General features: G+C 42.6%; 2 protein-coding genes across 4 annotated transcripts in view; one reads left to right on the plus strand and one right to left on the minus strand.

The window, feature by feature from the left end:
- Positions 1 to 1191: 1191 nt before the first annotated feature.
- Positions 1192 to 14425, minus strand: TUBGCP4 (tubulin gamma complex associated protein 4). Of its 2 annotated transcripts, XM_032123022.1 has the most exons (18): positions 14317 to 14425; positions 14082 to 14210; positions 13370 to 13492; positions 12928 to 12981; positions 12427 to 12483; positions 11795 to 11874; positions 10929 to 11130; positions 8839 to 9004; positions 7604 to 7728; positions 6927 to 6977; positions 6447 to 6552; positions 6013 to 6120; positions 5640 to 5778; positions 4984 to 5161; positions 4061 to 4195; positions 2908 to 3024; positions 2344 to 2483; positions 1192 to 2053 (listed from the first exon to the last, which is right to left on the minus strand). In XM_032123022.1, exons 1-18 carry the CDS (start codon positions 14392 to 14394, stop codon positions 2041 to 2043), a joined length of 2001 nt encoding a protein of 666 aa, XP_031978913.1. In that variant the 5' UTR covers positions 14395 to 14425; the 3' UTR covers positions 1192 to 2040. The 2 variants fall into 2 exon arrangements, with proteins under 2 accessions (XP_031978913.1, XP_031978914.1); XM_032123023.1 differs by lacking the exon at positions 2344 to 2483.
- A 234-nt stretch (positions 14426 to 14659) lies between these two features.
- IQGAP1 (IQ motif containing GTPase activating protein 1) overlaps positions 14660 to 27376 on the plus strand; it is a 55721-nt gene continuing 43004 nt past the window's right edge. Inside the window, exons 1-2 of one of the 2 annotated variants that reach the window (XM_032122552.1) lie at positions 14660 to 14884; positions 19493 to 19592. In XM_032122552.1, coding sequence (XP_031978443.1) covers positions 19528 to 19592 — 65 coding nt within the window. In that variant the 5' untranslated portion in view covers positions 14660 to 14884; positions 19493 to 19527. Of the gene's footprint in view, positions 14885 to 17593; positions 17704 to 19492; positions 19593 to 27376 lie in introns of those variants that run through there. The other variant, XM_032122551.1, reaches the window with a different exon arrangement.

A 27376-nucleotide genomic window follows, 5' to 3' on the forward strand; every position in this document is an offset into this window, starting at 1 on the left:
TACTCCTCATTTATCTAAACATTTCAGGGCAATGCCTTCAGGAAAGGAGTGCAGAGAAAAAAGAAATACTTACATTTCTCTGAGCTGAATAGCACTGATATTCTGCTTTGAGTAAAGCCTGAGCTCAACACAAAGTCAACTACAGAAAAAGGGGAAAGGGGTGTTTTCCATTGGCAGAAGCTCAGGGCAGTGGCACTTCTGTTTGTTGGAAGAATACCATGTTGTGTGTTCCTCCACTTTGCTGTTATTTTCCATTAATTTCATTAAGGTGCTGCTGAAGTGAGTACTAAGAATTTCTTGGACAAAGTATCATTTTGGTTTGGCTACCTCTTTTTTTTTCCCTGTCAGACTGTATAGGTATTAACCTGTCATAGTGGAGACTGGCTCTACCTAAGTTGAGATAGACACAAGAACCTTGGACAACTAAACTGCTGGGAGACTGAGGTACAAAGAGTATATAAGTGCTGTGTATCTTTAAATGCTAATGGGATAAATCATCTGCTTTTGAGCTTCTGCATTCACATCTTAGTGGTCAGGTGGCATAAAGGCAAAAGCTCTTCACTCTAACAGTGCTATAGGCTGACGGCCTCTCTCCATCCTCATACAATCTTTAGTCCCCTGCTTCAAAAGTGTAAAGTTTTTCTCAATGTGTATTTTTTCCTCTATCATTTCATGGCTCAGACATTTGACCTTGTTGGTCTGTAAATCTCACATCCAAACTACACCACTTTCTCCAGCTTTCTAGCTTTTTCCAGGGATTTTAAACTTTGCATCAGGTGTAGTCCTACCATAAACAGCTGTAATGCATGGAAGGTGCCAGGTCTTACTCTTGCTGGCTGTTGTTACTGTGTCTTTCTGAGTGAGCAGAGAGGATTTTTTTCCCCCAAGGACATGTAACTCCAGTATGAGCTGTGTGCAAGTACCAACCCTTTGAGGGGGAGGCTGGTTTCCTGGCAGTGTTTGTGTTCAAATTGGGAAACCTGATACAACACCCCAGTGATGGACTGAAGGGTTCTCTTTTGCCAGTCATTCAAATGGAATTGCATCAAGACAGTCTGTACATTATGGCAAGGCTAGGAAATCTTAGTAACAGGCAAGAAGTTCCTGCCAGATATTGCTTTTCTATGACAGACAAGGCTGGGCCACGCTGTTCCCTTTGCACTGGGCTGCAGACATTGACAATACTCCATATAATTGCATGACAAGGTGTTTTTATTTTGGTTCAGTAGGGTAGTCACTAGTAGCATTCTAAATAGTCTGGAATGAGAACAGCACAGGTGAACATCCCAGGTAAGCATCTCCTTACCATTTTTCTGCCGGCAGAGGGTGCTTTGTACTCAAATAGGGCAAAGCTCCAGTCTTGGCAAGTGTAATTTTAGCACATAAACTGTATTAAATTGTATAGAGAAAGCATGTGATATCACCAGTGTCTCCATGACCTATACACATATCCTAGACTAGTGCACTGGATGAGAAGAGATTTTTAAAAATCTACTTCCCTCCCCCTTCACCTCAATTGAAAATTGCTACTGCTGTTTCATCTACCTGGTGGTATTCGATTAGCAGACATTGTGTACTGTAAATCAGCTTACTACACAAGTGGAACTTCTGAATACAGACACAACTTCATTTGTAGTCAAGAACAAGATCCCTTCCTCCATCCTCGAACTTGACGTGGAGCATAGTCCAGCTGAAAAGACAGCATAGTCCAGCTGAAGAGTCCAGACATCCTAATTCTGGTTTTTTTCACTTTCTGAAGAGGTTCAGATTGCCTCCCTAGAAGCACTTACAAGTATATGCAGGGCTTCAGAAAGCATATTTTTACTAGTTCAGAAGAAATGGAGTAGCTTTCTGTAATCACTGGGCAGCCTCACATAAGTGGCACTTCTTGCCAATTCCTTCTGAAACAGCAGATCACCAGGCAAAAGCCAGGTACAAAGGAAAATTCAGTTGAGTGCAAACTCTCCAGCTGTCCAAGAGCACCAGTCTCCAGCACCTGATGCATCACTAGTCACAGCCTGAAGGAAAGGCCTTTAGTGCTTAGACGCCAAAACTGCAAGAGAAAGGTACAGCATTAACTACACGTTGAAAGTAACTCCCTTTACCAACCCACACCAGCATTTTTCAGCCAGTATGAGCTAGCAGCTTGTTCAACTTTCGGCCAAAAGGAACTCAAAGGGGAGAAAGCATATGAAACCCAAAAATGCTGATTTGTTACTTTTCTGTCATAGTATTTATCAACACTTAGTGTAAGCCAAAATAATTAGAAGCGATCAATAAAAATGGCTTTGTACTTCAAGTACCTCAGGATAATGCTACAAGCAACCCACAAGATATTCCTACCTGCCCAAGGTTCCTCCAGCCTGGGTGTAGTATTTGTTATAATCCAAGCGTAGTAGCAATTGAGCTAAGTCAGAGTTTATCTGATGATTGCGAACACTAGAGAGAATCTTGAAGAGAAGTGATGACTGACGACTGAATCCCTACAAATTGGAAGATGTCAGTTCTGGGCCCTCTCAGAAGAGAAGGAAAGCAAGCATCTCATCTCTGTTTCTGCCTAGCTAGTCCTTTAACAGCCTGAAGAAAAGAATCACTGCAAGAGATGTGATGCTTGTGGTCTAGGATAAGGTAAGGTGTGAGCCACAAGAATTCCTAGATGTTAGTTATCCAAAAAGAGGGGTACCAACCTCTGCCTCCTTTCTCTTCCAGTATCTGCCCCCCTTCCTCCTCTCTGTGCACATAGAATTTCCAAGCCAGGAAGAGTTGATTAGTTAAAATAATTACAAGCATTTACATAGAAGGCCTCTGCTTACACGCACTCTTTCTCTACAGCTGTTAAAGCCAAGGTAGCTGCTTACGCAAACGTTTGCATGGGAGAAGAACAGATCCACAGAAACATAGATTCACCTTCACCAAAATACTGAGTTGTGCAGCTCCTCGTTCATCTAATGGGCCCAGATTCTGACTGACCAGAGAACAAAAACTATGACAAAGATCCAGAATTTCATTTAAGCAGTGGAAAACCTACATGGAGTAAAAAGTACAAATTAGTAGTTGAAACAGAGTTCAAACACAAAGAGAAAGCAAGTACCTGAAAAGTTGTAATATTCGTAACAAAGATGTTGCTGATACTGTATTTTTTAGTCAGGAAGGAAGATGTTAACGTAGCATTTTTGTAAGGTTTTCTATGGAAAAAGGATTTAAATGTTATGGTGCATCTCCCCTCTACCCCTCCCACAACCTTTTGCAGACATTTCTGGGAAAACAGCAATTGGCATGAACCATCCAGATAGGCACAGGAGCTGCACACTGGCTTCTCTATCCAACCAGGGGGTCATCACTGCAGCTTTGGGATTAAGAAGGCAGGATAACGACCAACAAGAGATATGGTTCAAGGCTTTGCTTTCACTGTTCACTAAACTAGGAATTTCTTTTGTATCAGTTGATCTGACTGCGTTAATTACTATTCTGCCACCTTTATTCTACAATAACCTCATAGATGAGCACAGAGACACTGTTTCATTGAAACTAACTTTCTTTGCAAATATTTTTGTGGGGCTGTTTATAAAAATACTTTTTTTTTTTTTTTTTAATTAACAAAATTAAAAAGACCCTAAGTCCACTCGGAAATATCTCAACTATTTTTATTCTGTTAAGTAGAAGAGGGAATTTTTCCTACTCTAATGCATATCAGTATGAGTCCCTCAGGACTTCAGTTCCCAGCACTCTGCTTATTAGTACTTCTTTAATGAAATAGCCTGTGATAAAAACATAGTGATAAAATACAAGTTACTAAGGTTAACTGAACACTGAAATAAGCTTGACTTAAAATTGCCAGGAATGCAGCATTCACACACACCAACTGTAAATTAGATTATCTAAATTGAATTATCAATTATAGTTTATACCTGCCTTACTCTGAGAATTGTACTCTGCGATCTGCAGAAGATTATCACTGATCTGTTTTAAAATACATGATTTGCCATATCTGTTCAAAAAGGTGTGTTTCTTAGGGCACTTGGAGAATTGGTAGAAAAAGGTGAAAACAAGACCTACTTACAGGTTTTAGGAGGATGAAAGACTGAGCCAACAAATTACTTAAGAAATGATCATGAGCCAATCGTATACTCTCAAAATCTCTTGTGGCGTTTATCTGCTGCAGAAGCTGTGAGAACTGAGACTCCAGTACATCCACCTGACGGATATGTGAACATACCTCATTAGTGATTTAGGAATTGGGAGTGCTTGAGACCAGCCAGAAGTTTTGAATAAGAAACTTACTTTCCTTATTGCTACTCTTACGTTAGAGGTTGAGGATCCCCTCCTCTCTGGCTGATGAATGAGGAATTATATACAAGAGCAGTACGTAATGTGGAGTACACAACAATTTTTGATGCCTAAGTAATATCTAAGTAGAAAGGAAAACGGTCACTTTCTTTAACTATGAAAAAAGTATATAGCTAGCATGTAAACAAAGGGATTTGATTGTAGTAATTTCTGAAGTTATACTGGGAGATACTATTTGGAATCTTAGGGCAAAGGCTGCAGTACAAAAGCTCAGCCAGATTACTGTGGAGAATTTAGAAAGCCAGGCCCCCTCTCAATTCTTTGAAAACCAAACCAACCAAACAAAAAAAACCCAAAACTTAACTCAAAGTAGAGTTCACTTAAAGAGGCAAGAGAAGGAACCAGGATGGTATCTTAACGATGGTCCTTCAGAGATGACTGGTTTGTCACAAACATTTAGTAGCACTAGGGAGTTACTAAAGAACTCCTCCATTTCACTGATTCACAAGTCCAAAAACTTCGTAATTGTAGCAGTAGTTTGGGAACTTGGAGGAAGCTCTAGACTTGTGAAGGAAGTCCCGATTTCCTTCAGGTACAAGAAATCAGAAACCTGAGATAGGTCTTCAGGGCTGCCTCCATGCATTTCTGCCAGTTTCTGATTAAGTGATACAGTTTATCCTTCTCTGTAATACTGACCTGCAGATAATACTGAAGATTGTCCACAAGGAAAGCCATGTGATCCCTCAGACGCCACTTGATGGCATCTGTTCTGTTAGATTTCAGGTGTTTGCGTTGCATCTGGAGAGCCCAGCAGTGCTGTAGCTCAGCCTGGACTCGTCGCACACTCAGCAGGTATTTGAACACAACATTGTACCTACAATCAAAAAATACAAAGTGGTTTAAGACTAAAATCTTCCTCCGCTGCAGGTACTGGAGAAGGTAACAATGCAAGACTGGAAAAAGAAACAGGAGGTGACTGCCAATAGTTAGGGCCCATCAGGTCGTGGCCCATGTGCCCCGTGGCACACCTTGCAGAGTAAGATTTCTGCTTATATTGATTACTGACCTAAAAAATACAAAGCTAGTTTCAGTGTAAGGAGGGGAGCTGTCAATGAAAACACTGTTAAAGTAGCACTGTTTGTAAATCAGTGCAGATCTGTCAGCATCTTGCAGGTCTTACTGTCATTACAAGTACTTTCACTATGAGTAAGTGGAATGAGCCGTTTTAAGGTTCAGGGAGCAATAGCTTTACCTTTCTCTCCATAGAGAGAAAAAAAAGCCCAACACATTAGTGAATGCCTCAGATCAGGGAACATACAGATTAATGTAGAAAGACCATACCTAGTACTTACTTCTCGAGAACAGCAGGAGTAAAAAGAATGTGCAGTGGCCATTGAACTTTGTAAGAAAGGCCCAGAGCTGCCCATCCAGATGTGGGGGCTTCACGTGGAGATAATTCCCGGGAAGGCCCTTCACGAGTCTGAGAAGCATCTAAAAACAAGTAAGGTGCTGAATTATGAATTATTATCTTCTCAGTCAGTACAACCATGGCAAGAAAGAAAAGGGAAAGAACAGAATTGAGCCAGTGCAGTCTAGGCCCTCACATAGGGCAGTAAAGGGAACAAAATTAGTATTTCTTTAACTTGAGAGAAAGGTAGGTAATAGGATTTGAAAATAAGGTCATCATCTCCCCTCTTAATTTATGGCTAAAAATCAAGTAGATACCTTTATGTTCCTTTCCATGATACTCAATGGTTAAGTGAAGAAGAGGAAGAAGGTTGTCATCATCTAACAGCACCTTATGAGCAGACTGCTGAAATGCAATGTTGACATCTGACAAGAGAACACATATCAGCTCAAAATCAGCAGCTAGTGCTAATTTTGCACCCATTATTTATTTATTCTTGGTCCTAAAAGACAACACTTATGCACTATTGACACTCTTTTAATTCCAGTTTCAAATACCTGCCGTCAGAAGGTTTCGGAGAGTTTGTTTTCACTCACTCTGTGAGACATTCTAATTCACAGGTGCTATAGTTTCAAAACTAATGACATAGTGTAGAGGGTTAAGATAGAGCTCTTCTGTACTGGACATGGCTTTCCACTTTCCTGCTATACCATAGTGAGGACAGTTTGATAAGCACATAGGCAACACTCACCATGTTCAGTTACAGCTGTAGGTGGTGTCTTTAACATATGCTGTGCAGTGTCAATGAAGGCCTGAAACAGCTCACCTCTTCCCAAAAGGTAAAAGTCTTTTATAATCTGTGGAGATAAATTTTTTGTACCTAACATACCAAAAACTGAGCAGAAATTTTAAGCATCCTAGCTGATAGCACCCATTTTTATTATTTGGACAACTGCTGTTCCAAAACACAGCTGGAGAGCTCTGAATTTTATTCACTGACCAAAAAGTCTACATTGCTTCAAGATGTAAGCTACAAAAGCACATACACATACCCCTCTATCTCTGCCTCTGACCAAGTTCTATCAGTGTATGCTCATTCTTGAGACTGGAAAATGAAAACAGCTTTACATAAATGAAGAAAGCCCAGAGTGTAAGGCAGTAAAGTATTTAATAGAAAGAAAGAAGGGAAGAAAGAGCTACTTTAGCAAAAACAAACTAGCACTTGCATTACCTTCAGCTGTCCTAGTAGATCCGATTCCTCCACCATCAGTTTCCAAAGATGCTAGTGAAGAAACAAAAATCAAAACAACAGAAACTTCCCCTCAGAATTACCTCACCCATTCAGAGAGAAGAGTAGCTGCTGTCTTACAATACTTGTGATGCATACAAAAAAAGCACCTATACAAAATGCTATATAAAGTACAAGAGCACACTAAGAGTCCTGTGTAGCAGCTCATGCTAGCAGTTAAAATTCTTGGTATATACCAGCAGAAAACTCTGCCTAAGAAACATGAAGACCTGTGACAAAAAAACCAGCAAATTCCTATGAAATCAGTTCTAGCCCAGCTTTGTTCTTGTTTCTCTAATCTCCCCATTTTCTTAGGTTCTCCTCCCTGCTCCAAGTGAAAAAAAGATTAAAAATTGCCAAAGCATATGCTCAGTCAGATGCCATTATGCTGAAAGCAAATGAAAAGTTCTGAAGTAATTTCAAGTGAAATACAAAAATATACAAAAATTCCTTTCTTTCCCTCATGAAAGAGCATAGTATTTGTTAATGTCATTTTGTCATTAGAAGTTGGGTTTACATGAAGCTCTGAGACCAGTTAGAGAGCCCCCTTCTTCCAGTCCTTCACAAAACTTAAAAAGTTTTTCAGCCTGCACAGTACATACCCTTCCTAGGATGCTCACCTCAGCAACAGTGCTCCGTATCCAGTCGACCACTGATTCAAAGTCCACCAAACTAAAGAGTGGTTGCTGCTTGAGTCGATGTAGCTCTGCTGCAAAAGTGTCCTCCTGGTTTTTTAGGATGGAGCCTGTGCAGCAATGAGAAGTTTCGGAGAGTAAAAAAAAGGATGCAGAGCCACTCCAGCACAGTGGAACAGAAAGGCTGTCCAGGCAGCACTGTCTCAGGTCTGGCAAGGACCGTGGAGGCCTCAAAGTACAAGTACCAAGGTATAAGATTACTATTGCAAGTACAGTTACAGGATTGACACTTGCCATGGCAGTGCTGTGCTATCAATAAAACCCCCAAATGTTTTCTACCTAAATGGTTGCTGCTAAGAGCCCTTTTTCTAGGACTGAGCTAGATCTTTGAACCCACAAACTTTTCCTCCGCATTAACCACTTGGTTTGGTTCTCCCCATACCCCTGCCCCTTTCAAATCTATCCTACTGCTTGAACTTGGGGACTTTTTTTTTTAACCAACTGAGCTAGAAGACCAATTTCTTTTCCCCTTGCTTCTGCTAATGCAAGAAAACAGTCCAACAGAATTGGTCCTTTGTTCTCTGTAATGTTGCTCAAGTAATTTAAGTACTTTTGCATAGACATGCTCAAGGTAGAGCCATCACAGCAGTCCTCCCCCATTGGTGTAGGAATATATTTCCCAAACCACCCCCAGTGTAAACTTTTCAAGCTCTCAGAGAGAACCATCAGCTAGAATCATCTCTCCCTTGCTGTCTTTAAGACTCCATATAATTTGTCTTTCATAGCAACTTTTGGGACCACCTTGCAAGTGAATCTCTCCTGTCTGTGGATGCAAGTTAATGCCATGACACCATTCTGTAACATATACACTCAGAGCAAGATGTGCCTTTGTCCGCAGCCTTTAGGGAGAGGGATGCAAACTGAAAAGAAAACAAGGCCTTTGCAATCGCTTTATCCAGAACAAATCACATGGTGACTTGCTGCTGGAAACTTGGAGACTGTGTTTGGAAAGTGTTATTTACTCATCCTGTATTTACACCTCTCCCTTGGAATCAATCAGAAGCAGAACACTGGGACTACAGCTCTGTCCTGGCACAACTATCCATATAGTCTGAAGAATAACAGCCAATAGTCGGTGACTGTTGAGGAATTTGTTAATGCGGCATTTTGGAAACTACGTGTCAGTCACTCATAAATGAGCAAAGAAAGATATTCCTTACCTTTTCTGGTCAGGTTAACATTCTGATTCTCAAACATCTGTACAGATTCTCCCACAAAGAGGATTTTCTCAGCAACCCGTACAGGAATGTATGAAGGCAGCATTTCTACTCTCAAAGAAAACTGCTTTAGAGACGGAGCTAACATGTTCTCCTCCTCAATCAAGCGCTGCCAGAGACACCAGGAAAAAGAAATCACATGGAAAACACTGTGAGAAAGCCAGATAGTAAAGGTGTATAAAGGGGGGTGTGTGTGAGGGGGCATCCAAGAACATTTGAAGTAAGCAGAAAGGTAGCAAAACTGATTTATATCCTTTAAGTAGGCCAGTAAACTTCCTTATGCTTCTGGTATGCTAGCAGATCTCCCTAGAGATACTGCTTCCATCAGAGTGGAGCAGAAGGGGAAAAGAAGCTAAACCTCTGTGGAACAGCAACAAACTGGCTGTACCAAAGGATAATGTTACATCAGCAAAAGGAGTTTTTATTGCAAATGCATTACATCAGTCTTTTGCTGCCATAACCATGTTAACTAGCATTACCAAAAATAATCCTCTCCTACACCCGTTCCTATGTTTTAACACTCTTAGAACACTTGTGATACAGGCCAAATATGAATGCCTCCACTAGTGAGCAAACATGACAAAAATCCAAAGTCTTGCTAGCAAAGATAAGGCAATTTTCTCAGTTCCTGTGAAAGCTGTTTTAGAACACAGCAAGTTACTAAATTCTTCTCTGAATGTTAATAAATAATTCCAAGTACGGAGGCAAGATCTTTCTTCAGGAACACAATATTGATTATTTCATCTGGCTTTCTTGTTACTGGAGAATTAGTTTCAGTGGTCCATAATCCAGAAATAATCACCCAAACAAATTTTTGAGAACATTTGCCATCTACAAAATTCTTCATTTCAATAGAAAAGTTCAGTACAACTTTGTATACTGATGTTAACAGGTTGGCAATTATTTTCCTGAGATTCTAGTGACACTTTTAGATGAGCAATACCCAAGTATTTTATCAGTCTATCACACTAACACTCAAGATTTCTTATTTTACTCTTTGACTGAAGAATTGCCAACACCGTTAGTCGATAATACTGAAGAAAGAAGTTTCTTAGTCTACAGTTTCCATCACGGACCTAGAAGACTCAACAATTTTCACATTCTTTCTTTATCTGATACAGTGAAATAACAGATTTTTCCACTAACTGCCTTTTAAAGTTTTCCCCTGTTTTTCTCTGGGTGTAGTCTGTTTTCAGCAGAGACTGTTGGCACAGGGCACTTAATTAGTATGCAACACATAGTTTCTGTCTGGTCACAGCCAAGCTGCAAGCACCACACTAACTCCATAGATGCCCATGAAATGTTTTCTCACCACAAACTAGAGTGTGAATTTAGAGTTGAACTTGCTCCACACTGTTCTCTATTCAGACACTATTCAAATGCTCATAGTGTGGAAGACTACTCCACTGAGAAAGCTGCTTTGCAAAAGGCCACTCTAATGGTATAGCATCTACAGGAAGAGTTACCACATTTCACCAGTGTGCTGGCAGGTTGCTCCCTTGCTTAGCAGTCTCTTGACTCTCACATAGCACATTTTCTACCAGTAATGTCAGTAGCATTAACCTGTTAGGTAACATTCACACAACTAATGGTTGTACAAGAAAGGCACCTGACCCAGCTGCCCATAGAAAGTGTGCAAATCATGTCAACAGCCAAGTTCCCCACACCCCCTCCCTTGCAATTCCTCACACTACCACCAGTGCCTGTGTTAGATCACAGTGTTGACCATAAGGAATGAGAAACCAGTCAGTCAAGAGCAGTGGGCATGCAGCAGTTCCCATTACCTGACATCAGCATCTACACAGATTCCATCCAAAGGGCTTTCTGCCCTGGGGTTATCCAACTGGGCCAAACAATAGGTCTCTGTCCCTTATGCCTAGCAGCAACCTATTACAATATTCTCTTGATTTACCATCCTAGCAGGTTTCAATATATGTCTAGTGTGGCATAGCTCGCACTGAAGCAGAATGCAATACACGTCTTCTTTGGTTCCCTAAGACCAAAGATGCCAAGTTATGACTTGTAGATCTCACCAGGTCCTGAAGTTCTCGTAGCTGTTTTCCTGTAAGTCCCCCAATTCCTAAGTCATCATCATCTTCTTCAGGTTGGCTAGGGACATTTCCAGAAGAGGGGCCCTGTTTGATAAAGAACTCTTCATGTTGGTCTAGTAGCAATCCATGCAGCATCCAGGCAGAGAGCTGCTTATACATGACTCCATGACACACAGCCAGAATCCTGAGGTCAAGAGAAACAGTCAGTCAGGCCTTTGCACACAGTAATCAAAACCTCATTGTATGTCATTGTATGGAGGTTCAGTTAGTCAGCCAGGCAGTATGGCAAGTACTAAATGGCTAATGTGGTATTTTATATCTTTTTTTTTTTTTTTTTAACAGAGAAGGGTGAATGAAACTAAAAGGTGCAAAACTAAGCTAACATATCCTCTGAATATGTGGCTTCTCCATAGAAATCTGCTAGTAGACCAGAGGTGTAAGTCTGCAGTGGCTGCTGTTTCTACTTAAATGACATTTTAAGGAGTCTGACTTTCTCCACAAGGACACACAAACATCACAACACTCACACAATCACATTTATCATTTTGAAGGATCAAAAATCAGTAACAGGTCTACCATATGCAAAACAATTCATGTAGACTTCAAAAGAAGAAAAAAAACCTGGGTCTGAAGCTTTCTGAGCCCTTAATCCAAAGTATGAAGAAAGCCTTCATTCCCACCACAAGCCTGCTTTAGATAAATAATGGGGATTGTGACGGTTTTCCCTGCATGGTACTCCTACTTTTATACCATGTAAGGCTGTTTTGCATGTACTGTTTCAACAAGTAAGAAACACTTTGACACTAACTCCAGAAGAATGAAGTAACAGTTTTATTGTATCTACGTACTTCTCAAGAGCACTGCGAACAGGAGGCAACCCCCCACAGCTATGTTTGTGGACTGTCTCCAATATCTGGCATCCATGAATCTGCAGAAAGAAAATGTTAGACTAGGTCTGTTATTTGGATCTGTACTGACCTTTTTATACATTTAAACACTACACTTTCAGCTCACAAGAAAATGCCTTAATAAGCTGAACAAGTCTTACAGAAAGAGAGATGTAACATGCTCTGTGTTGTGATGAAAAACGCCTTCTATGTGTGGCTCTACACCCAAGCTTCTCTCAATACTTTCTATTAAAAAAAAATGTAAGCATCTCTGGATTCTGAAAACATCAGCCTCTGCCTTTTTTATTTCAGGGAACAGTCGGAGAAAACATACTCAGAAAAGAAAAAATTCCAACCACCAGCATCCTGTCCTATAAAATTCAAGTCATCAAAGATTATCGTATAAGGGAAAAAGTCAAATCCAGTGTAAATGAATTATATAATCTCAATACTTACAGCAGAACTAGTAATAGGGCATCCATTACTGAAACTACACTCTTTTCTAGTATTAGAAGTCTGGGATGAGGGCAGAAATAACTTTATCAGTTAAAGAGTAAACCTGTTAAGAGAAACTTGCTGCAATTTTACTGTACCTTCTGAGTTTTGATCTGTTCCACCATGACCATCACGGAGGGGAAGAGTAACTGAAACTGCAGAACAAGGAGTGAAATATTGATCCAGGTTGTTATGTAAGGAAGAGAGAAAAAAACTATACTCGAGTAACTGTGGATAGCAGCTGAACACAATAATTTAATAAAACTATTCATCTGTCTTTCCCCACAAATTAGAAACATGACATGCAAGTCTCTAGGAAGTATGTCCTCCCTCCACTGGACCAAGCTGCACGAAGTTACTATATTCCAGCAGTAGTTCAGGCTAAACACAGACAGTGAGGAATGTGTGAGGGTCAAGGAGGAGGACCTTAGCTTTGTGTTGAAGTGCAGGTGATCCTCTGAGCATGATTAAGGGACTACAGATATAGAGGCATTAGATAGAAATGGTATGACATGACAGAGCAAGCCTTGTTTATCCCACCCACTCAATGAGTGACAAGAACAACCAAAGAACACTACCTCTTTATTAATATGACATACCTGGTCCAAGGAGTAATTAACATGTGAGATGGAAAGATGTGGGTCAGCCAGAAACTATAAAGATAAAGCAATTAATGAAGATTAATTATCACAACCACTGGATGGTAACACTACCCAAGCTACGTCAGCTACTAGTCTAGCAGAGATTAATCAAAACCTCTAAAACTGAAAACAGAAGCCAAAATAGTCTGAGACAGCAGTGGGCTCTGACACAGATGGAGCACTTACTGAACTGAAGGAAGAGGGGACAACACTTATTAGGATGAAAAGTAATTTACAGTGGCATGTCACAGGAATAATTTGGAAGGCATCCCTAATACGGAAAGGAAAATACCTTGTTTCATCTTAGAAACTACTACTAGAATGTCTATTGCAGAAATGACAAGTTTCCACAATCTGTCAGCAGCACTACAGCCTCTTGTTCCGTATCTCTCTCCTTTACCTCTTGTTCTAGGTCAAGTAGTGCCTGTCGATAAGGCTGCAGCACTGAATCAAGACCTGTGCAGAAGGCTCGCAAATAAATGCCATGTAATCCACTCTGGTTTTGCTGAGATGGATGGTGATCCTGAAACAAAACAAAATCTGCATCAGCATCCTAGTGCAAGTCTGAAGAGTAACCTAATATCTGTGCAGTCATGGCTGCAAACAGGCAGTAGTCACGGCTCCAAACAGGCTGAAATGCACCTTAGCTCACCATAAAGTGATCAGAAAAACAAATACAATCTTGTCACAAGAAGAGTTACTTGAGCAGATTTATATTTAGCTCTTTTGTGGGCCTATAGAAGTGCTGGGAGCCACTGGTACCAGTGCTTCTTTTCCCTTAAGTGTGCCTCTTGGATCTCAAGGCGCTTCGCAAATCTTGAGAAGGACTACAAGACAGTCATGAGCATCCCACTCAGTTCACAAACTCTGGCCAGTCTGCTGTGGTCAGAAATTATTACAAGACTTCCCCAAGAACAAGATGTTGCATTCAGTTCATCTTTCACTGCTCTCTACCCTTCCCTACACGCATCGCAGAGAGCTTTCTGGAGCTCTGCTCGGTGCGAGCGCGGGTAGGGCCACGGGCCGCGGGACACTCCTGTGTCCTGGGCAGCTTGGCCTTACTGGCACCTGCCGCGCTCTTCCCGGGAAATACCACGGCCCGGCGGCCCCACCTGCTGCTGTACGTGTCCCGTGTACTGCTCCACGAATTCGGCGAAGCGGATGTAGTCGGTGCCGAGGCGGCAGAGCCGGTTCAGGACGCTGGTCTCGCTGGGATGCAGAAACGGCAGCTCCTGAGACACCTGGAGTGGGAAACAGCGATGACGGACGGAAGGACGGGCGGGCCGCGCAGGGCGGGGGCCGGGCGGGGCGGGGGCCGGGTGGGCTTCGGCCGGGACCGTGCCACACCTGGAGGCCGCCGCGCTTGCTCCAGGTGAAGGCCGCCCCCGGGTACCCGCTCAGCGCCAGCAGCAGCTCGTGGATCATCCTGCCGCGGGGCCGCGCGGGCTGCCGGGAGGCGCGCGGGGGCCGCCGGGAGGGGCGGGCGGCGGCGGCGGCGGCGGCGGGGGGAGCGGGCAGCGGCCGGAGTGACCGGCGGCGGGGGAGTGACCGGCGGCCGGAGTGACCGGCGGCGGGGGAGTGACCGGCGGCCGGAGTGACTGGCGGCGGGAGTGACCGGCGGCGGGAGTGACCGGCGGCGGGGGAACGGGCGGCGGCGGCGGGAGTGACCGGCGGCGGGGGAACGGGCGGCGGCGGAGGCCGCGCGAAGGCGGGCACGCCGGAAGAGGCAGCGGGAGCGGCCTCGCGGAGCGCGGCGTGAGGGGCGCTCTGGACCCCGCCCGCGTCCCGGGCGCTCCGGAGGTGCGTTGGCCTTGGCTCGCTGCAGGAGAACCGTGCCGTAACGTGGGTGGCTGTGATGGCAGGTGCCGGCTCGGGAGGTCCCATCCAGGACAACAGCATAGGCGCAGCCTGCAAGGTAGACTGGGTTTTGATGTGCCTCACTAGGCTTCTTTATCGGTTTCTCATGTTATCCGTCAGTGTTTTAGCAGTGCCAGTTTGAAAACTGTGAAGTTATTTAATAAAGTGGTTTTTAGCAGCCTGTTTTCATCCCCGTCTCCCCCTTCATTTTTGGCAGTGTCTTTTTCTATGTGCATTTTTACTCTTCTTCATTTAGAAGAAATTAGTGTTTAGTGTTAAGGGTTATCTAATACATATTTAGTTCAGCTTGCCACAATATGGTCTGAAATGTAGGAAGAATATGGGTGTGTACTATCTGTAGCTATACAGCTTTATGTGTAACTTGGGAAGCCCAACATTATTGTTGATCACGTATGAGTATAACAAAACGATTCTCTTTCTATTGACAAAACTTCTAGCGTCATAATAAAGGCTGAGGAGTTTAGCTAGGTATTTTTTATGCATCCTTGGCATAAATATCACAGTATACAATTGATCTGGAAACCCCTGCAAGAGAACAGATAACAGTAGATTATTTAAAGGATATTGGTGCTCATTTTCTCTAGGAAGCCTAGTGATTAGTCATTAAGGCAAAAAACTTATAGATTTTTTTTTTTTTACAGAATTGATTGCCCAAATTTTGAAACTAGAGAAAAATAGGTATCTCTATATTATTTGCAAGGTTATCTGACTAGTGCTCATTCAACATTAAGAGAAAAAAAAGACAAGAAACAGGAAAGGCAATAAATTAGACACATAGATACACAAATCCTAACAGAAAAACATTTTGCAGAGTCAATAACAATCACCAGAAATCTTAAATCAGGGGAGCTGTTATAGGTACCATTGAATACAACCTTGAAGAGGTTCAGCTAGGTTCTTTGATGATATGCAATAATCGTGTTGTATTGTTCTTACCAGAATGAGATTTTTTTGAGGGAGGATTGTGGCACTGTGCAAAAAATGTTACGAGATTTTTAGCAGGACAAAATGAGTTCTGCACTCCACAGTCTATATATAAACATTATTTTAAATGTCTTCTCATTACATGACTTCCAAGTGGCCACATGTTAAATAATGCAAATGTTAATAATAATAATGCATTATAAAACCTTTTGGTTTGTAATTTATGTCTGGCATTCCCCGATGTAGTTACTTCTGTAACCATTGAATTATGTCTCCCTTTCATACAGACTCTTTAACAATCACATAATTAATTAGGTTCTCTAAGATTGTTGAGTCCAACCAATGACCAAACACCACCTTGTCAACTAGACCAAAGCACTAAGTGCCACATCCAGTCTTTCCTTAAACGCTTCCAGGGATGATGTCTCCACCATGTTCCTGGGCAGCCCATTCCAATATCTAATCACCCTTTCTGTGAAGAAATTCTTCCTAATGTCCAACCTAAACCTGTCCTGGCACATCTTCGGACTATGTCTTCTTGTCCTATTGCATGTTGCCTATGTATATATAGTAATTAAATGTACTTTTTGATGGGCTCATTGAATCATTGAGTTTGGAAGTGACCTCTGGAAGTCTCTAGTCCAACCTTGTTTCCTCAATGCCGAGTGAACTCAAGTGGGTTTGTCCAGGACTATGCCTAGTTAAGTTTGAAGTATCTCCAAGGGCCGAGACTCCACAACTTCTCCAGGTAACTTGTTCTAGAGTTTGATCACCTTCAGAATACAAATATTTCTTTATTTTGTTGAAGTGGGACTTCTATGTTTTTCAGTCCATTGCTTCTTGTCATGTTCTCTCATGCTCTCCTCATGTCAGATGCTCCAAGCCCTTAATGTACTTGTTCCATTATGCCCATGTCTTCCTTGTACTGGGGAAGCTGAAACTGAATCCACTGCTGGGAAGATGGGAATGATCAACTCCCTGACCTGCTGCTGATGCTTTTCCTAACAGAGGCTATTGGTCTTCCAAATTACTTAATTTGTGCTTAGGTAGTAAGTTTATGCCCTGGCAGTGAAATTCATGGGACTAATTAAAATGGACACATGGTGGCTGTCATCGTCAGTGCTCTGACCCTTGAACAAGAAACAGGCAAAACAACAGTAATGTGTACTGAAGGGAAGGAAACTTTCAGGGCATCATTCTGAAGTGGCAGTGCTGCGGGATGTTGCTGTTGTTTTGGAGCACCGTGCTTCAACTTATGGCTGACATTTCAGGTGAGTTACCACAGTTTGGTCAGCAGAGCTGTTTAGGTGGAACGGCACAGCTGCATCCAGAAACGCCAGGTGTTGATACTGTGAAGGGCAATGCAGCTGGGGAACCTGGCAGGACAAGAGGGCCTAGGCAAGCCTGGCCCAGCAGCACGGGGGAGGCAGCCGGGCTGTGGAGGCTGAGCTGATGAGGCTGCACTGCACACAGTGGGGCTGGGAGGGCTGAGAAGGTAAGATGTGGGTCATGAGTAGGTTGACCTGGGCTGTGTCCCGCACAGTATGCTGGCAGAGTTTAGGTCAGAGCTTAGCTGGGTGTTACGAATGAGGCTAACAGGAAGGTTCAGGCCAGGGCGCTGGCCCTGTGAGAGGACCCCGGGGAGAGACAGGGCGGCCAAGCCGGGGACGGGCCGAGCTAGGCTGGGGGCTGAGTCCGGCCGGAGGGGGACTGCGCAACTCGTCACTTCTCTTCCGCGGCGGCTGAAGGCGGCGGGGGCGGCCAGGGTGGGGAAAGGCAGAGAGAGCGCGGAGGAGCGGCTCCGCCCCCGCCACACCCGGTGCGGCAGGAAGAGGAACAGCCGCGCCCAGCTCCCGCCAGCCCCGGCCCAGCGCAGCGCCATGGCGGCGGAGGACGTGGACGGGCTGGCCGTGTCGCGGCCCCACTATGGCTGTGAGTACCGGAGTGCCCGAGGTCCGGGAATCCGCGTGGCCGCCAAGCGATGCCCAGCCCGAGCTGTCCGTGCCTGCCCGGGTCTAGCGCTGGGAGGGGAGGCTGGGCTGCCGCAGGCATGGGGGGAGCCGCGGGGTCCGGGCTCCGGGACTGCCCCGCGGGCGCGGTGCGCCCCGCCGGCTCTACTCGCGGGTCCCGGGGAGCCGCGCCTCTCGCGGAGTGGGCGCCGTGCCGCACGGGAGCTCGTCGAAGCTCGACGGCCCTCCTGAGTGCTGGAGACGAGCGCTGGCAGGAGGCAGCGGATGGGCAGCGACGGGGCGTCCCGCGGCTGTGCCGCCGTCGTCTGCCGCGGGCGGGCCCCGCGCCTCGCCCAAGATGTCCGCCGCGGGCGGGGCGGGGGCGGCCCTGCCTTCCGCCTTCCCGCCGATTCTGGCGACCACACCCGATGTGCCGGGCGAGCTCCGCTGCCATCGGACCCCTTCACCGCCTTGGCAGAGGCTTCCTGTGGAGAGGGAGGCTTTGGGTCTTGGCGTCCGACACGCGGGCTGGCCTGTGCTCTGATACCGCGTCTGAAGTTATCAGCGGCGGAGGAAAACGTGGTGCTGTGAAGGGGAGATGTTGTAAGCGGCAGTCGGTCCGACCTGGCCTCTAACACTTGCAGGGATGGGGTCGCCACAGCTTCTCTGGGCAACCCGTGCCAATGCCTCACTATCTTCTCGGTTCAAGAATTTATCCCTATTATCTGATCTAAATCTCTCCACTTCTAGTTTAAAACTGTCCCCGTTGTCCCGTCAGTATCTCCATCTACTTTTTATAAGCCCCCTTTTAGGTACTGAAAGGCCGCAATGAAGTATCCCTGGAGCCTTCTCTTCTCCAGGCTGAACCCTAGCTGTCTCAGCCTGCCTTTGTGGGAGAGGTGTTCCAGCCCCCGGAGCATTTTGTTGCCCTCCTCTGGACCTGCTCTAACAGGTTTTGTGCTGAGGGCGCCAGACTTGGATGCAGTGTTCCTGCTGGGGTCTCAAAAGCACACAGTAGATTGTAGTTGAAGGCATTTTAGGTATAAGCTAACCTTTGATTAGTAACGGTATATTTCCTATTTGTCAAATTGATCCACAAAACCTAAAAAACTTCAGTTTTTTTTTTTTTTTTTTTTTTTTTTTTTGATATGAGATGTATTTAGCTGAAAGTATGGGAAGAGAAGACTTTTTCACTGAGGCTTTAAATACACAGAATCTGGAAGATTTAGGCATATTACCCCTATGTAGGTCTTTAGCTTGATCTGAAGATGACATGCAGGCTGTGAATCTGAATGATTCCCTTCCAGATAAGGAGTGTGACTAGTGTTTCTGCCTTGTTTTAGAGGTGATCTATGAAGATACAGAAGGGATTATATAATGCGAATATGTATTTGTGTTGTTCCTTAATCTTTTGCCATCAAAATCAGAGGATAAATGAGGGGCCAAGTGGTCACTGATGTGCTTTTGAGGAAGGCAAAGGCAAAGCTAGAAGAAAATAAAAAAAATAAAGGATTATTTCTAAAAAATAGTTAAAGGGATGCAGTCAAATTGAGAAATCAGGAAGAAGGAAGCTGGCAAATTTATGTGACAAGGATGAGGAAACAGGGCATCTTCTGTTGCTAGTAAAGAACAAGTCATCAGATCCTTAATTTTCTGAATAAAAAAAAACTGTAGTGAGTTTCTTTGGGAGAGGTTGGATCTGATTTTTGATGTCCCTGTTTGGTTATATTCAATCTTCAACCATCTGAGGACCATGTTTTGTTTATTTTCAGCTGTCTTGGATAATGAGAGATTAACAGCAGAGGAAATGGATGAAAGGCGACGCCAGAATGTAGCCTATGAATACCTTTGTCATCTGGAGGAAGCAAAGAGGTGAGAATAAGTGATTTTGAAACTGCTGGTACTTTAAAAGAAGATGTGACATTTGGTATGGGGAATAATTTGGATACATCTTACGTCTTGTCTCAGTTTCTTAGTGGCTACATAGTTTCACTAGAAAAAGCAAGCAACCAAAAAAAACAAAGGAATTCCCTTCCTCCCCAGAAAAACCAACCGACCTCTGATGTGCATGTGTAACGTTCTCAGAGACTTTGTGGCAAGGACTCTGTAGCTGTATTGCTCCAGTATTCCTAGCACTGGATGGGTTCTCCCTGTTGTCTGACTTGTATATGTCTGGTGCAGTATTGCCTCCTGGCTTAGCAGTGCATGTGAAAAACAGTTATTCCCTTCCTCTTAACTGAAATCTTTTACAAATTTAAATTGTAGCAGTGTATATCCCTTGCACTTATCCTCACTTAGACTGAGAACTCAATTCTTGCATATTTCTCCCTGCATCCATCTATTTAATAGATCTGTACTACTCTTCCCTGGGTTGCTCTGACATCTCTCCAGGCACTCAGTGTCTTTCTGGAAGTCCTCTGCCGGAACAGAGAGAACTTTTCCAACAGGGTGTTAGTGTGACTACTTGTAAAGAGCGTGAGGATTATTTTCTATACCCCAATGAATTTGATAGTATCGTACATTTTTGCATGGTATCTGCTTTTTCATGATGTTATGATATAGTAGAGTTTTGCTGAGTTGTCACTTTGAAGTTGTGCTGCTGAAATTTGTTTCTCATCTTGTGTTTGCATGGTCTGTTGTGTTTTCCCAAGTGTGTTACTTTTCACTTGATCCTGCTGAATTAGATTTTCCTGATTTTTGTTTGAAATATTAAAATAACTTTTATCTTATTGTCTTCCAGCATGTGTGTAGCTTTTGTGTTATCTCCATGTTTACTAAGCATATAAACATACCGTGTATCTTCATTCAGACAATTAATTGAAAGTATGATCAGAACACGGTAGATGCTGTATATCTGCTGTTGAAGGAAAAAGGACTGGCATTAAAAATTAATACATGAAGTCTTATTTTTGCTATTTTAAAAATATTTGGCAAAGATTAAATCCTATATGCTGTACATGAAGCATAGGAATGAGACATACATAAATACATGTTCAGCATAGCCGAGAGCGTGTTTTGTCATGGCTCACCGAATACTTAAGTCTCCCTTTGTCCTTCAAAAGATGATATAGGTTAAGAGACAGAAAATTTTCCCTGGCTGGGTGGTGAATTTTGTATAAATCTGTGTAATTCTTCCTTAGCAAGACAGACATGTTCAGCTGTAGTGACTTTACTGAGAAGAAAGTACTGAGTTTGTACAAGTTTACCACTGCAGAATATAAGGGATTTATTTCCAGGACTTTAATTTTATCAAGAATTATTATATTTATTTTTGAAGGGGCGGGGAGCACTCAGTTTATACTGTAGTCCTTTAGGTGCTTTATGAGGATGATCACTATTATAAGTTCACAAAGACTGCTTAGTTACTAGTAGATAATTTTCCTTTCGTGCGGACTTGAATGAAATTTGAAGTAGTCAGTAAGATCTGACTGTGTTTCAAAGTAGCTCTTTCCCTTTGAATCCAAAGTCTTGAGCAGCAAATGCTGGGCAAACAGGGAGAGATGAGTTGCACTGTAGTAACTGTCCAAGCTTGATGGAGTCCCACATCCTTCACTTGTGGACTCCTCCTGTCATCGGCCTTGGAGTAAATGCTTGAGGAGGTGCTGATTCTCTCTTGAATTCCATACCTAGATTTGCAAAAAAAAAAACTCAGGCAAAAATACGTTCCACAGTTACAGCTTTAGTATTTTCATTAAGCTCTTGCTTAATCATGGGGACTTATTCTTTAAATAAATCAGCTTTGACTCTGAAGTTCTTAGTGATGTTGTCTCTTCTTCTGAGTGTTGTCTTGATATTGATGAGGTTGAGCAGCTGGGCATTTGATTTTTGCCACACCTTGTCAGAAAAAAAGGAAGTTTTCACTCTTGTCTCCGGGTGAGCCTTGAGATGTTTCAAACAATGCCCAGTGGTTACCAGTAAGTTTTGTAAAGAATGAAGCAACAGCTGTGTTGCTCAAAATGCAAGCAGTGGTGTACAGCCTTCGCTGTATCCACCTTGGCAGTTGGAGCAGTAATTTTTCAAGTGGAAGGTCTGCTTGGAGAGCCTCAACCCTATCCACCCCATAACCCATGTTTGCTTAGTGGTTTACAGGCTACTCATGTATATGTGAGTGGGAGTTCCTGATTCCTAAGGCTGTATCACTTAATGTAAGAGTTAAAGATTAAATGGCCAGGAGGGGAGCAGACTTCTTAGTTTAATAATTAAGATACACCAGGGAAAGCAAAGGCTCGAGTTCATTGTCTGCTCCAGGAATTTTTTTTCCTTACTGAGAAGTTATTTTGTAAATTGCCCTTTGAGTTTTATTTATTACTACTGGTGCAGTCTAGAAGAAGGCTCTTGGGTGCATTGTTGGTAAGGAGTTTATTTAACAGGATCAATTAAACAAGAACTATAAGAGATCAGTGTGTTTGAAATTAATGCCCTTGATCTGAGATTTTCTGTATTTAACATCTTTGCCAGTAGTGTAACTAAAGTATAGCATCTGAATTAGATAGTGTGGTATTTTGCTTGTGCTGTTGATTACAGTCCCTCTGAGCTGTGGGAGGGCTAATAATCTTTCTTCACGGTGAGAGAATGTCAGATTGGAAGTTACATCTCTAAGGAGGAGGACCTAAGAGCAGAGGAAGGTAGCTGGTGCACCCCATATCACACTCAGAAGCTGAAAAGGTGAACGTTGTAAAGTTGATGGTAGCCAAGGCAGGGTAGGAGGCAGCTGAAGAACAACACTAAGTGACTCCCTTCCTCTTTCCCATAATCATGTTATATTATTACAGTACAATATTGCATTCAAACACTGTAGTTTATATTAATTTTTTTTTCCTATAACATAAAGGCACCTAAAATCATGTGATTAACAACATGCTGATTTGCATTGCATCAGCACTGTCAGAGGCTTGCTATCCTTTTAACCGAGCAACAGATATGGAATCTAGAAGCAAAGTGGGTTTTTTTAAAATATTAGAAGAAGGTAAGATGAAAATTGGCTAGCACCTAACTTTGTACTGAAATAAAAAATTTAGAAAAGTTTGAATTTCTGAACTGTCTGATGTGACAGCCGATGTGCAGTAACTTTTAGTATTTCCATACTCAATTTATGGCAATTTATAACTGTTTGCAGGACCTGTCTACTAATGAGCATACATCAGAAACATTATCAGAGGAATCATTTGTACTTATTTAATGGTATTCCAGCACGTTGTTTGGTTGGTTTTTTTTCACTGTCACTGTTGTTCTATTGTTATTTAGTAGTTTTTTATTTCAGTTAATAATGTGCAACAGTCTTGTGAAACAGGAATTAATTCTTGCTAGTTGGAGAAAGGGAGGCAAAGTGTAACTAAGTTGCTCAAGATTGTGAAAGACTGAAATGAAATTTGGAGTTAAAATGAAGATTGTGAATAGAGGGATTACTCTACTATGTGTGGGCCAGATGCCTCATTCTTGAATAAAAATGGCTTTACTAATAAGTGTTGTTTAATACTTCAAGTTTTCTTTTTCGTGTTCTCTTTTATTTCATTTGTTTGGATTGCTTTGCTTTTTTTTTTCCCCTGTCTCCAAATCACAGTAGTTTAATAGAAAAGCTGTGGCAGTGCAGATAAAACTGTAAGAGTATACTCTGTTCTGTTGTCAGCTCATGCTCACAGAAGGGTGAGGGTATATTTATCTCAAATAGAACCAGCCCGAGAGACCTAAATTTTGTTGTCCTTATCTAGAAGTCAGGGTGTTTTACTATAATATTCTTCATCGGTGTTTCCAGTTGTAGATTGGGTCAGGTGCTGGTTTTGGGTTGGTTGTTTGGATTGGTTTTTCGTGTATGTTGTTTTGTGGTGGTTTTTTTTGCTTTCTGCTTCTCTCAGATACAATGCAAGTCCCGTGTTAGATTGTAATCCAGGAGTATTCATAGATAATATTTTATTATCACTAGTTGTTAGTTGAAGTAACTTCTGCATAGCTCTTACCACTTTATTTGGGCTTTTATCAGCTCCTGTTTGGACTTGAGGTATTTCTCTACAGATCCTGTACTGTTTCGTTGATGATCTCATGCAGTTGGCAGGGAGTGGCTGTCTGGACTGGAAGTGTCTTGGAATGCACATTCAGAGCTGTATTTTTCTGAAAAGTGGGTGGAGAGAGGTACAGAAAGGACAGTGGTGGAGTACCACCATCTTTGCCTCACTTTGGATACTTTTTTTATGACTCACTGGAAATAGTAATGAAAGGCAGGCCAGGAAGAAAGAAACAACTGTTTGTTCAGAGACCAGGATTTTTCTTTTTGGATGGTGCTTTCTGAAGGAGTACTGTGTGTAATGTAAGGAGAGAGCAACCCAAAATAACCAAAGCAAATAGATGTCACTAGCGGTTCTTGGCTATTGCATACTGTGGAGTGCTTCTTAATAACCCTTATTTACAAGAAATCAGGTTGGTCTTGAGGTATAGTAATGTCAGTGGTTTTGTAGCTTCCAAGCATTTAGGCCTATTTAGTTTCTATTGCTAAATGATTGAGGCAATTAGCTTGAAAAAGATTTCTGTGTGTTTGATAATTAAGTTCCCCTTGACTGTGGGCTTGGTACGCATCTGAGAGCTCTCCAGGACAAATGGCAAATCTTTTTGGCAAACATGGCAAATGCAGTAGTATCCTCATCAGCAAGAGCAGCTAAGGGAATTTTACAGGTTGTTGGCAGTGTTTGCAAGGGAGCAAAGAGGAACCTCATGGAGGCGGGGAGTGGTGGAGGGAAAGATTTAAATGCCAAAGTATCAGTATCCTCTTTGGTTCGGCTGCATGTTGCCAGGAGGAGTACATCAATCACTGGAAAAATCTGGCCTGTGTTACTCACTAATTTTTTGCTCTTTTGTATCTTTGAACTGAACATGTCTGTGTGGATAATGAGAATGTTCTGGAACCTTTTAGCAGTAGGCAGTACTTGTTTTCCTAGCTCTCCACCTGAGAGACTGTGTCCCTTCCTGTACAAACCTTACTGAAAGGCATTTAAATATCCACCTAATTTTCTAGAGGAGAGCACACCTGATGTGATAAATTTATTTTACTTTGCTGTTGTTACCTCTCGGAGAGATCTTTCATCTTCTGAGGTGATTCCTTGATTTGTTTAGAGTTGGTAGAACGAGTTATTTTAAAGAGAAGTTTTTGTTGGTTTTTTTTCCATGGCAGTCTAATGCCCTTGTTCAGGTGAACTGGATGAAGAGCTGAGGTGGTCTTCCAAGTTTTCTCTTCTTAACCATCTGTGAGAATGCTTGCCAAGTCTACATTTGTTCCTGCACTAAAAATATTTGAGATTGCTTCTACATACAAATGATCTGCTGGAGTATGAGAATCCTCATCTTTCAATAAAATTAATAGTATGGTTAGTCCAAAGACTGCCATACCTGTGGTGTTGGCAGTAAGGAGCAGTGAAAAAGCCTTTAAGCCACAGTTTCGTACATTCTTTCAGATGGCTTATGCAGACACTGTTGGGGGGTAAAAAAAGGTGCTGCCCTTTTGCTCTGACCACTTTTTTCTGTGCCGGCCTGCTGCAGTGGCTATGCATCTTTTCCTTGGTACACCTGTGGGGAATTGCACTAGAAGGGCTAAATGATCATGAACAGAAGCATCTAGGTGTGAAGGCACCACATGCAGCAGTTGGAATGACTTGTCTTTAGAAATGCCTGGATTAGCTGCTAGTCATCCAGATCCCAGCAAGTTTGCGTTTGGTTTCACCTGACTCCCCTTTGAAGGCAGAGCACAGTGAACAAATGCTGGTGAATCATGGAGGTGGTACCAGACAGAGAGAGTCATTGCTGTTCACAATCAGAGGGTGGGAAAAGGCTTATCCTTATCTGTAACACGTAAATTCTGCGTGTGGTTGCCAACTGAGAAAGTGCCCAGGAGATGTGAGGAGAACTGGATGACTGGTCACCCACCATGTCAGGGCAACAAGTGTAATGGCCCACTCCTGGGTGGACAGCTTGAATGTCCTTTTCCTGCTTGATTGATTGCAGGACAGACTTCTTGGGCACCAGTTACTTTCTGATGCTTGTGAGTATAAGGTCGAGTGAAACCTTGGGGTGGGTGTTTCAGTTTTTATGTCCAAATACAAATCAGCTTCCCCCTTTGACAAGGTCTGGCAGATTTTGCTGTGGTGTTGGAACATGAGTGTAACTACATTTCCTGACTGTCTACCACATATAGGTTCAATAGATACTGGCTTTAGACCAAGGTTGAAGGCAAGAGCTTTTTCTTTTCTGGGGCAAGTGACAAAGATTTAAATTTCTATTTCAGCTTGTTAGATTTTTCAAAGCTATGTGAGTTGAAAGTGAAATTAAGAATGAAGCTTTTGGTAGAGAAATAGAGGATTATAGACCAAAGAGCAGTCAAAATGTGTTTTAGTAAACACATCTTGCTCAGTAGAATAATTCAAATTACAATCCTGATAGTTTTATGGTGGTTACTGGTGCAATTTTAGTGGTTGTAAAGATACCTGGCAATGTGTCATACTGATATGAACAAAGTGCTGAATATTAACAGGTGTGATTTCAGATTTACCTGCTTTGGAAGACTTAAAGCAAGTGATCTTGAACATTGTATCTCTTGATGATGATCATGTTTCCCAGGATGTTGACTGTTACACTACTGTGAAAGCATTCCTGTGCTTCTCTTCCTCCCACCCTTCCCTCACATGTGATTATGATCTTTGAAGAGTGGAATTCTAAATAAGTATTGTTGGTACCTTCCTTTAGATTGGACACCTGCTGTCTGGAATGTGCTGGTGTCCCTTAGTCTTCTTTTGTGACCCTTGTTTCTGTAGGATGAGTTCTCAGGCAAAAGATGATAATGTTTGAAATTGTGTCAGTGCCAGGTGCTAGACAAGATGGGCCAAAAACATTGATGTGTTATGCAAATATGGACCCTGAGGGTGAGCAAATCCATTGGGGAGTTAGGGAAAGGGAGACAGTTTTTCTTTCTTGAGGTTTTGTTGTTCTGAGTGGAATGCTTGATATTCTGAAAGTCATTCTGTGACATAATTTGTCATTTTTGTAGTAGGAAGCATTGTGTAGCAGGCTAGCATTGTTCACTGTCTCATTTCCAGCTTCTGACTGATGGGTATACTGTGATCACTGAAACTGTTTGGCAGAGAGTTTTGACCTCTTGTATGTTTTCTGCCATCTGCAAGATTCTTGCCAAATTCTCCTGCTACGGCAGCCACATGAATAAGATGCTATCACAAACTATTACTTAAGGAGGTTTATATTATTTACTGTATGTCAGAAATCCTGTGAAACAAGCTACTTGCCACCTAAATCAACGTAGTGTTCAACACAGGGAGAGGCTGATCACTTTACAGGTCCTTCTTGTTCAAAATGTAGTTGTCCTGGAATTGTGAAACCAGCTAATTAACTACCAAAAACTGAAGCATGTGAGTATTTTTGCGTATTTACTGCTGCAGGTTTTCATATTGACTTTGGCAGATCAAGAGCAAATTTTCCATTTATTTTCTTGTGGGCAAAACTATTATATGTTTTGGGTTGGTTTTTTGTTTGTTTGTTGTTTGGTTTTTTTGTTTGTTTTTTTTTTTTGAGCCTGGACTGGACAACTTTAGGAACTTTTGCGTCAGCACTGTGATGTTTGACAGAGTTAGACCACAAAGGTATCCAATGTTGATTTTCTTGAT

Source organism: Corvus moneduloides, chromosome 13 (genome assembly GCF_009650955.1).
Source record: "Corvus moneduloides isolate bCorMon1 chromosome 13, bCorMon1.pri, whole genome shotgun sequence".
Classification (NCBI taxonomy): Eukaryota; Metazoa; Chordata; class Aves; order Passeriformes; family Corvidae; genus Corvus; species Corvus moneduloides.